The sequence below is a fragment of the Parambassis ranga genome, chromosome 21, assembly GCF_900634625.1.
Source record: "Parambassis ranga chromosome 21, fParRan2.1, whole genome shotgun sequence".
In the NCBI taxonomy this organism is placed as follows: Eukaryota; Metazoa; Chordata; class Actinopteri; family Ambassidae; genus Parambassis; species Parambassis ranga.
This window is the reverse complement of record NC_041041.1, coordinates 19675566-19689027: the sequence shown is the minus strand read 5'-3', so window position 1 is coordinate 19689027 and position 13462 is coordinate 19675566. Positions and strand designations below refer to the sequence as shown.

Sequence of the window (13462 nt, the reverse complement as noted above, 5' to 3'; positions counted from 1 at the left end):
CTGACACATACACCCACAAGAGGAACGGATTTCTTTGCAGCTTGATAGGGGGGCGTTTAAGAGCGCAATTTGATCTTCCAGAATAATGTTCACAGCAATAACTCAGTGTGTGCATGCAATGTGGAAACATTGTATGCACAGACTTGACAGATTGTTCTTTTTTTTTCTAAGACTGCTCTATCAAGTAGTAAAATTGAATAGAGCAGCACACAAAACAGGAGCCCCATCAGATGTGTGAGTGCAGATATTTATATTGAATTGAATGCAAATAAGGCTTCGATTGTGTTTTCAAACAAATATAGTTCAAACGGTAACCGCAGTGTTTGTGTGTCGCAGAGAAACTAAAGCTGGACCGGGACTTCAGCAAGTACAACTACCTGAGCCTGGACTCAGCCATGGTCAACGGGCTGGATGATGCAGCCAACTTCAGGACAGTCAGAGTGAGTGAAACATACATCTATGTTTTCTGCACTTGTGTTAACATACAGAAGCTTCAACATTTCATTGCACCTTTTTATGTCTCAGTGAAAAATAAAAATCAAATTTGGTGAAAAACTAAAAATTCTGAACTCCTAACTTGCAACAAGGAAGCTATGGCTGACTTCTTAGCAATGAGTGGTCATGTGACAAAAAATCAACAAGGATTGGGCTAAGCAGGAGGTTCTCCACAGGTGATGTGCAGAAAAGAGTAAAAAAAGATAAAGATACATGTACACACTGATTTCAGTTTTTCATGTTTTGAAATAATAACATATCAAACAAAACTCTATTGTTATGATTTATGGCCCTATAATGGTCTTATAAGGCACAGAAGACATTTAAACTCTCTCTGCTTGTAGCCATGATGGTGTTGTTTCCAAAGTGGTGGAGGACCTAATAATTCACTAAGAAATGAGCCCAGCAAGGGTGGATAAACTCCCAGATACTGTTCGCCCTTCGTTGTGTGCCAGTTAATATTTGAATTATTATGACCTTTAAGTTGTGAGTACAGTTTTGTAAGCCTAACAAAACCAAACAAACAAGCACACACTTGTAACCACACTCTAGTGGCATCCAGCAGTTTCTTTTGTTGTGTCACACTGAGTTAATATAAATCCTGCACAGAGGGTAGACTCAGTTCTTATCACCCGGACATAACAAAGTGTTTAAAATGTGAAAACATTTCATGCCAGTCTGACTGCCGCCTGTTTGCGAAACCAGGTGAACTTTGAACCTCCATTCAAACGTGATGTAACACCTTTTTGTTTGTATGGATTTAATATATGAATAGTCACAATTCCAGTGTTTTATTCAAGCTTGAAAAGAAAAATAAATACAGCAACACTCTTTTATTTCTGTGCACATATTACCTAGTGATAATGCCATTGGTTCTCATCCTTACTGATGGTGGCCCATAGGATGTTGTGTCTACTGCCCTGCTTTGTTATCAGATCAGCATGCTACTGCACAAGCCGTCACAGTGTGTTCTGTCACAACCTACTGTGCTCTCTGCAGTCCACATCCTGCTCTCTGCTTTCACACTATTCCCCACACAGCTGCATTTCACCAACGGAAACACAAGAGGACATTCTCTAAACAATGAGTCCCACCACGTGGCGTCCTCAGTTAAAGATGGCCATGCTTAACAGCTTTATGTTTCTATCCTTTTTTTTTATTATTCCATGCAACTTTAGATAATGACAGGTTTAGTAAGAGAGGAAGACAGAGTGCTGACAGGCTGTTTGCATGTACAGACTCTCCAATGAACTTGCATTTACACCTTAGTTCTCTTCTACTCTTCTGTAATGTCTTCCTTTTTTATTGTTCCTCCCCTCTCCAGAATGCCATGCAGATCGTGGGCTTCATGGAGGACGAGGTGCAGTCAGTGCTGCAGCTGGTAGCTGCCGTCCTAAAACTCGGCAACATCGAGTTCAAGCCAGAGTCACGCTGCAACGGCACCGATGAGAGTCGCATCAAAGACAAAAACGGTGGGTTTTAACCCCTAAAAAACACTTGATCACTTGAATTATATGCACATGCACATGCACATGCCAAGCTGGTCTCATCCGGAACCACTGCCCCCTGTTGGCTGCCCTTCCTCTTCTTTATGGTTCTGCTCAGCAAATATTTGTGTTTTATGGTGAGAGCTGTTTGTGTTATCGCTCCCACAGCTGTTCTGTGTAAGCAAATATATCATTTACATATTTCCCTTCCTGACAGGATAGTCCATCACTGTCACTTTACAAAGAAAATATATTAATGTCCAATATGAATTCGAGCCTGAACCAACAGCAATATGCAACCTCCTAATTTCGAACTGCGTGATTTGTAAACATAGCAACTGATGTCACGTTTAACCCTGTGAACCCCAAACCACCAGGTGGTTTGGAATTATGCATTTTGTCTTTGTAGGAAAAAATAATATTGCCCAAAAGACACCATTATTTACAACCAAAAACTATGAAAGTATAAAAAAGTTGTCTCCTTCTGTCCACCCGTCAGATCTGAAGGAGATGTGCGAGCTGCTGGGGATCGAACAGTCGGTGTTGGAGAGGGCGTTCAGCTACCGTACGGTGGAAGCTAAGATGGAGAAAGTTTCCACAACCCTGAACGTCGCACAGGTCAGAGACAAAGTCCCAGTTATAAGTACTCATTCCTGTCCTGCTTGTGTTGCCGTTAACTACACACACATACACACACACACACAGTGGGCATGAAAATATAGAGGGGCATTTCTTCCCCTTCGCTTGCTCTTCTGGCTGCCGACTCTGATCTGATGTCAATGCTACATGAAAAGCTCTCTATTATAGATGAGCAGTATTCCTCCTGGAAATCCAAATGTAGGTCATATTTGGGAGTTAGTGAGTTCACTGGCTGTGTGTATATGTTGTAAACATTGGCCCTCTATGTCCACATGAAAGAAAAAGTCTATGCGTCCACAGTTTTGACTTTTGATATGACCTTTTTCTCAACGTTAATAATATTGTAGACCTGCAGAGATGCAGGGAAAATAAGTTCACACACTGTTTTTTTTTGTTTCTCATTTACACACAGGCTTACTATGCCCGAGACGCCCTTGCCAAAAACCTCTACAGTCGTCTCTTTAGCTGGCTAGTCACCAGGATCAATGAAAGCATAAAAGTGAGTAATGCCTAAAATATGTTTTATGTGTTGTTTTCAATATTTTGCCATGCTAAATTAAACCAATGTTGTTCCATCTTCTCCTTGCAGGCACAAACTAAAGCTCGCCACAAGGTCATGGGTGTACTGGACATCTATGGCTTTGAGATATTTGAGGTAAGAAGCATCACACATCAAACCAGCCCCGTTTTGTTCCTGATAATCCCACAAGGACGGACTCAGACCACCCAAACATTTTATGGCACAGAAAAAGAATGTTGCCCCGGGCTGTTTGTGTGAATGTTTTGGCACCTGTGTGGAGCTTATCAGGCCAGAAGTTGCGCGCAGATAAAAACCATGCTGAGATCAGATTAGTTCAGCTTTATTGCCTTAAGGGGTGATTTTGGTGGTAAAGTGATTTCAACATGAAATCAGCATTTCACAGTTAAAAAAAAAACAAACATACATTCTGTCTAATGCGTTGCACTGTATGCTGACTTATGCCTGATGCTTCCATGAAACACCAGCCACGTGGGTTAAAAACTGCACTGTCTGAGTTCAAAGTAAATGCCCTTGCCTTGTTGCTCCATGCCTCCCCCCCACCCCATGTGCCTGTTTTCACATCCCTGCCTGTTCATCCTCACTCACTCTCAAGTCCTCCCTCCTCTCCCATCTTGCCTGTTGTGTCTGGTTCACCAGGATGGAGTAAGTAACACCTGCCACCGGCCTGTTTGCTGTGCCAGTGTGCATGCTGTGATCTAAACTCCTCTTGACTTAATTCAGCTCCTCATTAAAGACTGCTCCCGGTGTGCAGCATAGGCATGTTGGCTGAAAACATGCTAAAGAAACCTTTGCATGAGTTAATGACCAAAATTACATACAGCCAGTTGCCACTTTAAGTAGTGCAGCTAGTAAAACAAAAGGGATTCAGACATTTCTGTTCTGAGTAAAGTGGCATCTGCTGTATTTGAATGTTCAAGTTGGTGGACACTTCACATGTAGTTCACTATTTTGTTCTGAGCTGAATGAAAATATTTAGCTCATGTTTGAATGAAAATAGCTTTTCATAGCAATAGTGTGTTGATGTATCTTTGCATCAAACTCTATAGAAAGATCAATATTGATCAGTTGTTCAATGTTTGAAAAAGCAAACATTAAGGAATATGAAAGCAATAAGGAATATAAGGTATTTTAACTTGTAACCCAGTAACACATAATATTAAATGAAGGACTTCCCCTTACCTGGGGGCATAATTAACCAACACCTTTGAGAAATGAGACTTCAAAAGCTTCTTCCTCAAGCTGCTATTAACTGTTTGTCATAAACATCAAAGTTGTGGCAGAATACTTTGGGTTTCTCTGACATATTTCAGCCTGGTTTTCTGCTGCCGCTTGGGAATAGTTTGCTTGTATTCGCCTGTGTGTTTCAGGGGTGAAAACGACCTTTTGGTTTCTCAGTAAAAGGAAATGTTTTAAAACTACAAGGTGATTTCCTTGTAGGTGTTTGTGTGTGTGTGCGTCCCATTTCCTGGTAACTAAGAAACCTTGCTGCGTCCTTCCTTCTGAACTGTTGGACTAAACTCTAACCACCGTTGTGTCCTTAGCAGATAAATGTTAACCCAAGCTAACCCAGCGTGCAATAAGGCCATCAGCCAATGAGTGTGACTCACCACTAAATGGTCATAATTGATCCCAAACATAATTGAGGAAATATATCGGGAGTAAAGGTGGTTGACGTTTTCAAAGAATCTTAAGGTTAAAGGTAATGAGAATCTACAGGAACTTGTTCTAATAACGGTTTATCATCATAGAATATAACTAAATTGTTTTAACGTTAGCTTTAAAAGTCGATTCTTTCCATAACCAGCAGATGTGGTCTTCAGTTCTAGGAAACTTTATTTAGTTAAAGAGCTTTTTCCACTGCAGGAACTCACAGCAGGTGTGAGGTGGTTTCTATTGCAGAGTAGAGTTCATCTCCTTACTGATATCATGACATAACAGAGCCTTATCTCCCCATTAGTCTGTTTTTTCCCTGTTCTTTGTACAGTTCCTGCTGGCTTCTTTTTTTTCACCCTTGTTTGGTTCCTTGGTTTTCAGAGTTTTCCAAAGTACCTAAACGACAAGTCAACCAGAACACAGGGGCTAGTTCAAACTCCCCAAAGTGGCCCAATAGTTCCTGCAGTGGCAAAATGTAAATCAAAATATCAGTCCGCAAACATGAAGGACAAGTTTCTGTCAGCTAATTTAATGTGGTAAAAATATTATGAAAACAAAGTGAGACAAGTATTTAATAATCTTAGCTGTTTAGTACCGTACTCCAATATTCTGGACTCGCCTTTGTCTAGCCAGAGCTAATTGTTTTTTTGTCCTTTGTGTTGCTGCTCCTATAGGACAACAGCTTCGAGCAGTTCATCATAAACTACTGCAATGAGAAGCTGCAGCAGATCTTCATCGAGCTGACCCTGCGCGAGGAGCAGGAGGAGTACGTCAGAGAGGTAAAACTTCATAAGCCTCATGCATGCAACACACGTGGTCCAGCCTCCTGCCATGGCGCTGTTCTTTCATGTGCATCTGTACATTCACATCAGTCAATATGTCAGCGCTCAATTTGTTGTGTTGACACTTCATTATGGCAGTCCCCCTCACCCCGCCCCTGCTACATGATCTTAACCTGGTCGTGTCACTCATCTTGTTAACCCCTTCTGCTATAGCCCATAAATCTGCATTCTTGTCCCACTTCATCCGTGTCTTCAGACTTTCCATCTCCCATCGCTCTGTGGACTCTGAGGGACGGAAATGATCCCTCACTCCGCCGAGAGTAAATACTCCCCCGTTGTGGGCCTTTAAGCTCTGTTTGTTTTCAGAGCTCCATGTATGAGTGCAGCAGCGGTGACCCCACACCCCCCCTTCTCTACTAAACAGCACCACCAATGATATTCCACTCCTGGCTTATATCCAGTATACTGCATGGGAAAATGCCTCAGTGCTAGGGGAAACAAGGGAGGACTACTAATCAGGAATTTGGCCAGTCACCCATCAGTTTAGGCCACACCTTCTGTACATTTCTCCCCCTCCCCACTTTAAAATGTCACATTATTTACATCAACCTATGTTCCCCGAACCTTCTGCTGAGAAGGCAGCAACATGGAGAAAAAACGGGAGAGGGAACATGTAGAACTGCAAGGACAAAACTGGCTGTAAGACCATTATTTAAACCAATTTTAGTCATCTGAAGTGTGTCTAGACATTGTATAATCTAAGAAAGTAACCCTCTAAAATTCAAGGGTTTTGATTAAAGTGCAGATTTTTCAGTGTTTTGAACTTGGCAAAAAAAAATACCTCTGTTCACTTCACCAGCTTAAAGCCTGTGCCTCCTCTGTACTGAGCACTATTGCTTCTGCAAAATCGAGCTTATTATTTGGAGCTGTATTTTTTTTTTTTTTGCATTTCTGAACAACACCATAAATATGTACTCTGGTTGTCTTTGCTGTAAATGGGTGCAGAGCGAGAAAAGTGTGTCTAAGATCATATCGGGATGCTATCTGCATCCAAGGACGAGAGTTAAAAAAAAATGAAACATTGGCACCGGCCCAAAATGAATATTGACAGGCAGATAAGTTGTGTTATGTGCTAAAATAAATATGATGCGATTTTACACGGCCCATTACATTTAAAGATCGTTGTAATCTGTTTCTGCTTTAGACAGCAGGCCTTCACAATAAGAGCTGGCATAGCTTTATTATTATTATTTATAGCTTTATTCTACTACAAGACAGTTAGTCAAAATTATATGGGGAATATTGTATATTAATTAAAATTAAATAACACAAAAAGTGTATATTGTGTTGAATAATGCCAAATACAAACTGACTGGCTGCCAAACTGAAGATGTCTTTTATTGTGTTACAGGGCATCGAGTGGACCAACATTGAATATTTCAACAATGCTATTATCTGCGACCTCATTGAGAATGTAAGCCTGTTTTTTTGCTCCCAATTCAGCACCCATTGAAAAGGTTTCAGTCTGACAGTCTGAGCTTACACCACTTTTTACCTACTTTGCTTTGCCAGAACCAAAATGGCATCTTGGCCATGTTGGACGAGGAGTGCCTCAGACCTGGGACAGTCACCGACGAGACCTTCTTGGACAAACTGAACACCATCTGTGCTGAACACCAGCACTTTGAGAGTCGTCTAAGCAAGAATTCAAAGTTCCTCACCGACCACAGCCTGCCACACAACTGCTTCCGTATCCAGCACTACGCTGGCAAGGTACGAGACAAAACAATGATGACTACAACAGTTGTCTTTTTTGTTGCAAAATACAGAAAAACATTTAGTTGTTTGTCTGCTTTGTGTGAAGGTGCTGTACCGTGTCGAAGGTTTTGTGGACAAGAACAACGATCTGTTATACAGAGACCTGTCACAGGCCATGTACAAGGCCAACCACAGCCTCATCAAACAGCTCTTCCCTGAAGGCAACCCAGCCAAAGTTAACCTGAAGAGACCACCGACCGCTGGCTTCCAGTTCAGAGCGTCAGTAGGCACCCTGATGAAGAACCTGCAGTCTAAGAACCCAAACTACATCCGGTAAATCTGGTCCTGTCAGTTATGGTGATATAAAATCTGTACAACACCCTAACACGCTGTTTTTCTCACTTTCTAGTTGCATCAAGCCCAACGACAAGAAGGCATCCCACATCTTCACCGAGTCTTTGGTCCGCCATCAGGTGCGCTACCTGGGTCTGATGGAGAACGTCCGCGTGAGGAGGGCAGGCTACGCCTTCCGCCAGGCCTACGAGCCCTGCCTGGAACGCTACAAAATGCTCTGCAAGAACACCTGGCCACATTGGAGGGGGCTTGCAAGGTAATGGTTTAGCAAGCTAAAGTGGAGGGGTGGCTGATTGGGGTGGAAAAGTCTTCTTGTCGCTGGAAAGATGCCAAAACAAATTTCTGCAAGGATTTGGTGAGAAAATGGAAGGGTGGAAACTGTTCCCAGGTGTCTTTAGCTGAGGCACTGAACTTCAGAGTACTCCCAGTGGAGTGTGTGTGTGACCAGTACTAATAGACTGTAGTTGAAGTGGTCAGCTCCCAGGTGTGAGTGAGTGTAGCTGTGTGAATGTGAGGCATGTTATTGGTGGAGGAAAAAGCAGCTAAACTAGACAGTATATTTTGAGCATACAAATCATAGTCTCCATGGCACTGATCAGGGGCCATGTGTATGTCATCAGTGATAAACTAGGTGCAGTCTTGCCACATACCAGTTGTTCATTGTTGAGCAAAACAAAATAAACCACTGCATGTTGAGACAGTTCATCCTTATCTGTCTCTTCTCTCCCATATCAGCCAGACTTGCATGTTTCATCCACTGGGCTGTTGAAACCACCGCTTCCTATCAGCCTTACCTCACTTTAGTCAGCTATCTTTGTATAGGTTTTGTCTCTGACTGTGTCACTTCCATCATTGTTAGGCTTCTTTCTGTATGTTGTTGTTGTTGGTTGACTCCTTCTGTGTTTGTATAGGGAAGGAGTGGAGGTGCTGATGACTGACCTCCAGGTTCCAGCAGAGGAGTTCTCCTACGGTCGCTCCAAGATCTTCATCAGAAACCCAAGAACGGTAACCCCCCCCCCCCCCCCACCCCCTTCCAAACTCCCATCTAGTTTTGACACCTGTTGGGTGTTCTAGCAGATCAAGCTGGGCTTTAAAGTCTGAAGGTTGAATCCACGGTGCTCAGCCGCTTGTTTTCTCACAGTTAGATGTTTGTAAAACAGGGTGGGCTGCATTGGGAGCCCCCCAACTTAAGCAATTAGCATGCAACCACCACTCTGAACAAACACATGGTTTCACTTAGCTGTCCTGTATAACATGGGAAATGAGCTTCCTTATTCGTGGGCTCTTCATCTGTTTAAGCCTACAGCGTTTAAATGGACTTTCTCCCCCACAAGCTAAAGAACAAACAGAGCTTGAAATAACATGATCTCACACTGGGAGATTTTTTTTTTTGCTTCTATAATTGCTTTTTCTATCTGAGCCACTTATCTCTTTTACATATCCACAGCTGCAAAATCACTACCTAAGCAGATTTTTTTGGTCCAGATGATTTTTTTTTTTCTGCAGTAACACCTCTTTCATTGTTTGGAGGAAGTCTTGCCTTGTCACTAAGCACTGTTGGGAATAAGTTAGATGAGCGCTATAGGGTTATTTTAGACATAAGCTTGGATAAACATCTGTTGCGAGTGATATGAACGCACTGCCAGGAGGTGAACAAATTGCATCAGCCTACGGTATGACAATAAATGTTGCAGTCACATCCGGGATGAAGATAAGTTGATTCAGATTATTTTTATTGTCTTGCTGTAAGCAGTAAAGGGCTATTTTTGTGGACTTCGTTCTTCTTATCATTGAGTTTACATTTTGAAAAAATGTATATTGATTCCTCCCCCCACCTTGAGGTTTTCTTTATATTTCCTCCTCTAGATTTGCATTGTGCTTTTCTTCTGATCTGAACGTTATAAACATCACAATGTCTTATTTTTTACTTCCTCCTCCAGCTCTTTTTCTTAGAGGAGAGGCGAAGGCAGTGTCTGCAAGACCTCGCCACTCTCATCCAGAAGATCTATCGAGGCTGGAAGTGTCGCAGCCACTTCCTGCTGCTGAAACAGAGCCAGATCGTGGTGGCAGCGTGGTACAGACGATACGCGGTGAGAGCCTTGGCTGCCCGCACGTTACAGAGAAACACACACACACGTGTATTCAACCTTGTTTGAAAACTGTTTTCCTTTATTGTTTTTCTATCTCACAGCAACAAAAGAAGTACCAGACAATCAAGAATGCCACCACTGTGGTGCAGTCTTACACAAGAGGGTGGCAGGTACGCTGCTCTTTCTGATCTATTGAAGTGAAACTTTGAGAAAATATTTTTTTATTTTTTTTTTATTTATATTACCCAATATTGAAGTGTCCTGCATTGTTTTCCACCAGGCCCGCAAACTTCTGAGAGAGCTGAAGTATCAGAAGCGATGTAAAGAGGCAGTGACCACCATCGCAGCCTACTGGCACGGCACACAGGTACAGATTCATTAATACTGGAAACGAAAAACTTGCCTTGAACACTTTACAGCGTCGCTTCACACACTTTTTGGTTATATACAGTATTCCATCCTGCTGGCACCACTGACTGTATTTAACAAAGCTACCTTTGATATTACTGCTGCTGTTCTGTTTTCCTTTAATCCTGCTTCTTTTGCTGATCACACAGACTCCCTTACCTTCTTTACTCCCTTTCAACTTTTCCTTTTTCTTTTCTCCTCACATCTTCAATCTGTCTTACCTTATCACCCGCCGCGACCCGCCCAGGCACGGATGGAGCTGAGACGCCTAAAACAGGAAGCGCAGAATAAACACGCTGTGACAGTAATTTGGGCATACTGGCAGGGAACCAAGGTATTTCCACCCAGCCGTAGTGTGTTGCTGTCCCAGCTGTCTTGCCATCCCTGTCCACAATGTCACACCCTATTCTCAGTATAATAGAGTAGCACTCCACTGAATGGTTATTCGTTCTGGCCAATGGCCTGATTAGTGTTCTGTGTTGTAGCTGTATAGCTCTAGAAAACATGTTTGACTTTCTGTGTTTTATTAAGTTAACAAAGTATGTCCCAACTTGTCTATAATCTAATAATTAGCATACGTTGCATACTACACTGATAAATATGGGCTTAAGTTCACATTAATAACCTCTTATCGATATACTGATGTGCTCTCACCAGGGAGATCTTCTAAATAAACATAGAGTTATGGCTGCTTAAAGCTTCAGCTGCTGAGAAGCCTTTGTAGTCTGCAGGGACACCATATACCAGTATCTCATCAGCAAACTAAACACTATTATCTTTTGAGATAAGCTTGGAGATTATTAATTTCATAACCAAGCGCAATCATTACAAGTGAACTTAGAACTTAGAATGCCTCGCTGTCCTGACACCAAAGATAACCTGTAATCTGTAATCTACACCCTCCCGTTGTTGTCATTTCTTTCCTGTAAAACATAGCGAGTTAGCGCAGCTCATTGTCACGCCCACAAAAAAAAAGTGTTGTCACTGAAATTAACTTCACCCACAACTGCCGCCGCTTTTCATCAGGCCCGGAGAGAGCTGCGTCAGCTGAAGGAGGAGGCGAGGAATAAACATGCCGTGTCGGTCATTTGGGCCGGCTGGCAGGGCACCAAGGTATTTGAGGGAGCCTGTTGACTTGCTGTGACTTAGCCGCCTCTGCCGACCCCCCGACCCCACCTCCCCCCCACTCCCATCTACCCATTCCACTCAAATCCACCTTAACATATCCATCATCTGCTCGGCACTTACACCCTCTAACATATAGACTGCAGAATAGCACAAATGGTGTTTAAAGCCTGTCCTTGCAGCCCATGTAAGTATACATTTGTGAATCTACACCTGCAGCCTCACATGCACATCAGCGACGCGTATCATAATATCAGATGTGTTTTCAGCCTCTTCCTCCTAGGTCCATCCTTCACCTGTGCATGCTGCCTGTTGCCCTCGGCCCGACCTCCTCTTCTTGTGTAGTTTAATGCATGTTTGCATTGCAGTTCTCTTTGTTAGTGTGTGTGGATACCTCTGCAACAAAGAAAAAGCACCATCTCTGTCTCCCTTACAGAGGTTTTCTTGATAAATGACAATATGACCCACAGTTCCATATTTGTTTCTGGTAGATGGAGCGGTACATTTACGCTCTCTCAGCGGTCACACAGGGCTTGTGTGCAGTGTGTGTGTGTGTGTGTAAGACCTCAGGCAATTCGGTGTCAGCCTCTTCTTCCTCTCATCTTCTCCTGCTTCATTTGTTCCTGCTCTCTTCCCTCTCTCTCTCTCTCTCTCTCTCTCCTCATACACCCTCCTTCTCAAACAGGCTCGCAGGGAGCTCAGGAGACTGAAGGAAGAGGCCAGGCGTAAGCACGCTGTCGCTGTGATTTGGGCCTACTGGCAGGGACTCAAGGTACCTACCAGCCCCACGGCACAGCCATCACCAAGTCAGCCACCTACCCGACACCCCTGACCCTCCTCATTCTCCTCCTCAGACTTTACTGTTGTCTTCAGGAAGCCAGTCTCTGCTCATGTTGTGGTTTTTTTAGCATAGTTTGCAGGTTTAGCTCCTAGATACTAGTGAAGAAAATCCTATAATTTCTACCAAACAACATGGCAGAGGCTGTCTGTCTGTCTTACCTCTTCTTTTCTCTGTCTGCATCCTCTTATCTGTTCAACTAACCCCTATGAACCAGCTCTGTTCCAACAGTATTCATGTTGTTTCTTTCTCTTTAGGTGTGTGTCCTAGTTTGGTGTGTTCTGTCCACACACTGTCACTCATTACAGTGTTAATCTCTTTCATCATGTTAATCGACCACCTTGTGCCTCACAAAGCACAGCGCACCTGTTTACAACTCAATTTGTGCAATTAAGGTCACACGAAGGTTGTTTTGTCATAACCATCGTTGCCTTTTCAGTAATTAATCTGAAGCCATTGTTGTAATTGATTAATTCCAGCAGATCGGAGTGTATCTGTTCCAGTTTTTCCTGTTGTTTGTGACTAACCACATGTCGCGTTATTTGAATGTGCTGTTTGTGTCATGATGTCATTCTTCCTATCAATGCGTTTCTTTTTCTTTCCTGCTTCGTACCCAACACAAGGGAGGACAGGAAGTGCCTGACACTAGTTTTTTTTATTCTTGTGCTCTAACAGGTCCGCAGGGAGTACAGAAAGTTCTTTAGGGCCAACGCAGGCAAAAAGATCTATGACTTTACCATCCAGAGAATTGTAAGTGGAATTTAATATTTGGTCTTTATTTTAAGAATAATTTGGAGAAATTAAACTAATTTTTTCCTGTTTGTGAACAGATGCAAAAATACTTCCTGGGCCTGAAACGTGACATGCCCTCCATGTCACCCATAGACAAGAACTGGTCTACCAGACCTTACCGCTTCCTGGATGGAGCTCACACAGAACTCCGAAGGATTTTCCATCTCTGGAGGGTTGGTCATATTTAATATTAAAGATGCACAGTATTATCAGCAGGTATTGACCTTAAAATGAAATATCAGCTATTGGCCAATAAGGCAATAATGACACTGGCATACTCACTGTGCTCCAAGTGGATGCAGGATGTCAGTGAGTGTATTATAGGAGGTTTTTTAGTGTGAGACTGCTAGCAACACCCCAAGTTTAATGACCAAAATCAAATTAAATTTATGTTACATTTAACAGAAAAGGCTTGATGTTCTTTGGCATTAAGTGAAAAAATAGATTATATATCAGCCATTGGTCAAAGGGAGGATATCAGATACCATGATAACATGGTG

General features: G+C 42.7%; 1 protein-coding gene across 5 annotated transcripts in view; it reads left to right on the top strand.

The window, feature by feature from the left end:
* myo1b (myosin IB) overlaps nt 1–13462 on the top strand; it is a 48403-nt gene that overhangs the window by 32494 nt on the left and 2447 nt on the right. For 2 of the 5 annotated variants that reach the window (XM_028394243.1, XM_028394245.1), the window contains 18 exons: nt 337–440; nt 1820–1967; nt 2482–2600; nt 3034–3120; nt 3211–3276; nt 3799–3804; nt 5490–5594; nt 7009–7071; nt 7170–7370; nt 7462–7688; nt 7765–7965; nt 8621–8714; nt 9650–9799; nt 9901–9969; nt 10080–10166; nt 12018–12104; nt 12846–12920; nt 13001–13135. In XM_028394243.1, the coding sequence (XP_028250044.1) occupies nt 337–440; nt 1820–1967; nt 2482–2600; nt 3034–3120; nt 3211–3276; nt 3799–3804; nt 5490–5594; nt 7009–7071; nt 7170–7370; nt 7462–7688; nt 7765–7965; nt 8621–8714; nt 9650–9799; nt 9901–9969; nt 10080–10166; nt 12018–12104; nt 12846–12920; nt 13001–13135 (2024 nt within the window). The remainder of the gene's footprint in view (nt 1–336; nt 441–1819; nt 1968–2481; nt 2601–3033; nt 3121–3210; nt 3277–3798; nt 3805–5489; nt 5595–7008; nt 7072–7169; nt 7371–7461; nt 7689–7764; nt 7966–8620; nt 8715–9649; nt 9800–9900; nt 9970–10079; nt 10167–12017; nt 12105–12845; nt 12921–13000; nt 13136–13462) is intronic. The other 3 variants (XM_028394244.1, XM_028394242.1, XM_028394248.1) reach the window with 3 other exon arrangements.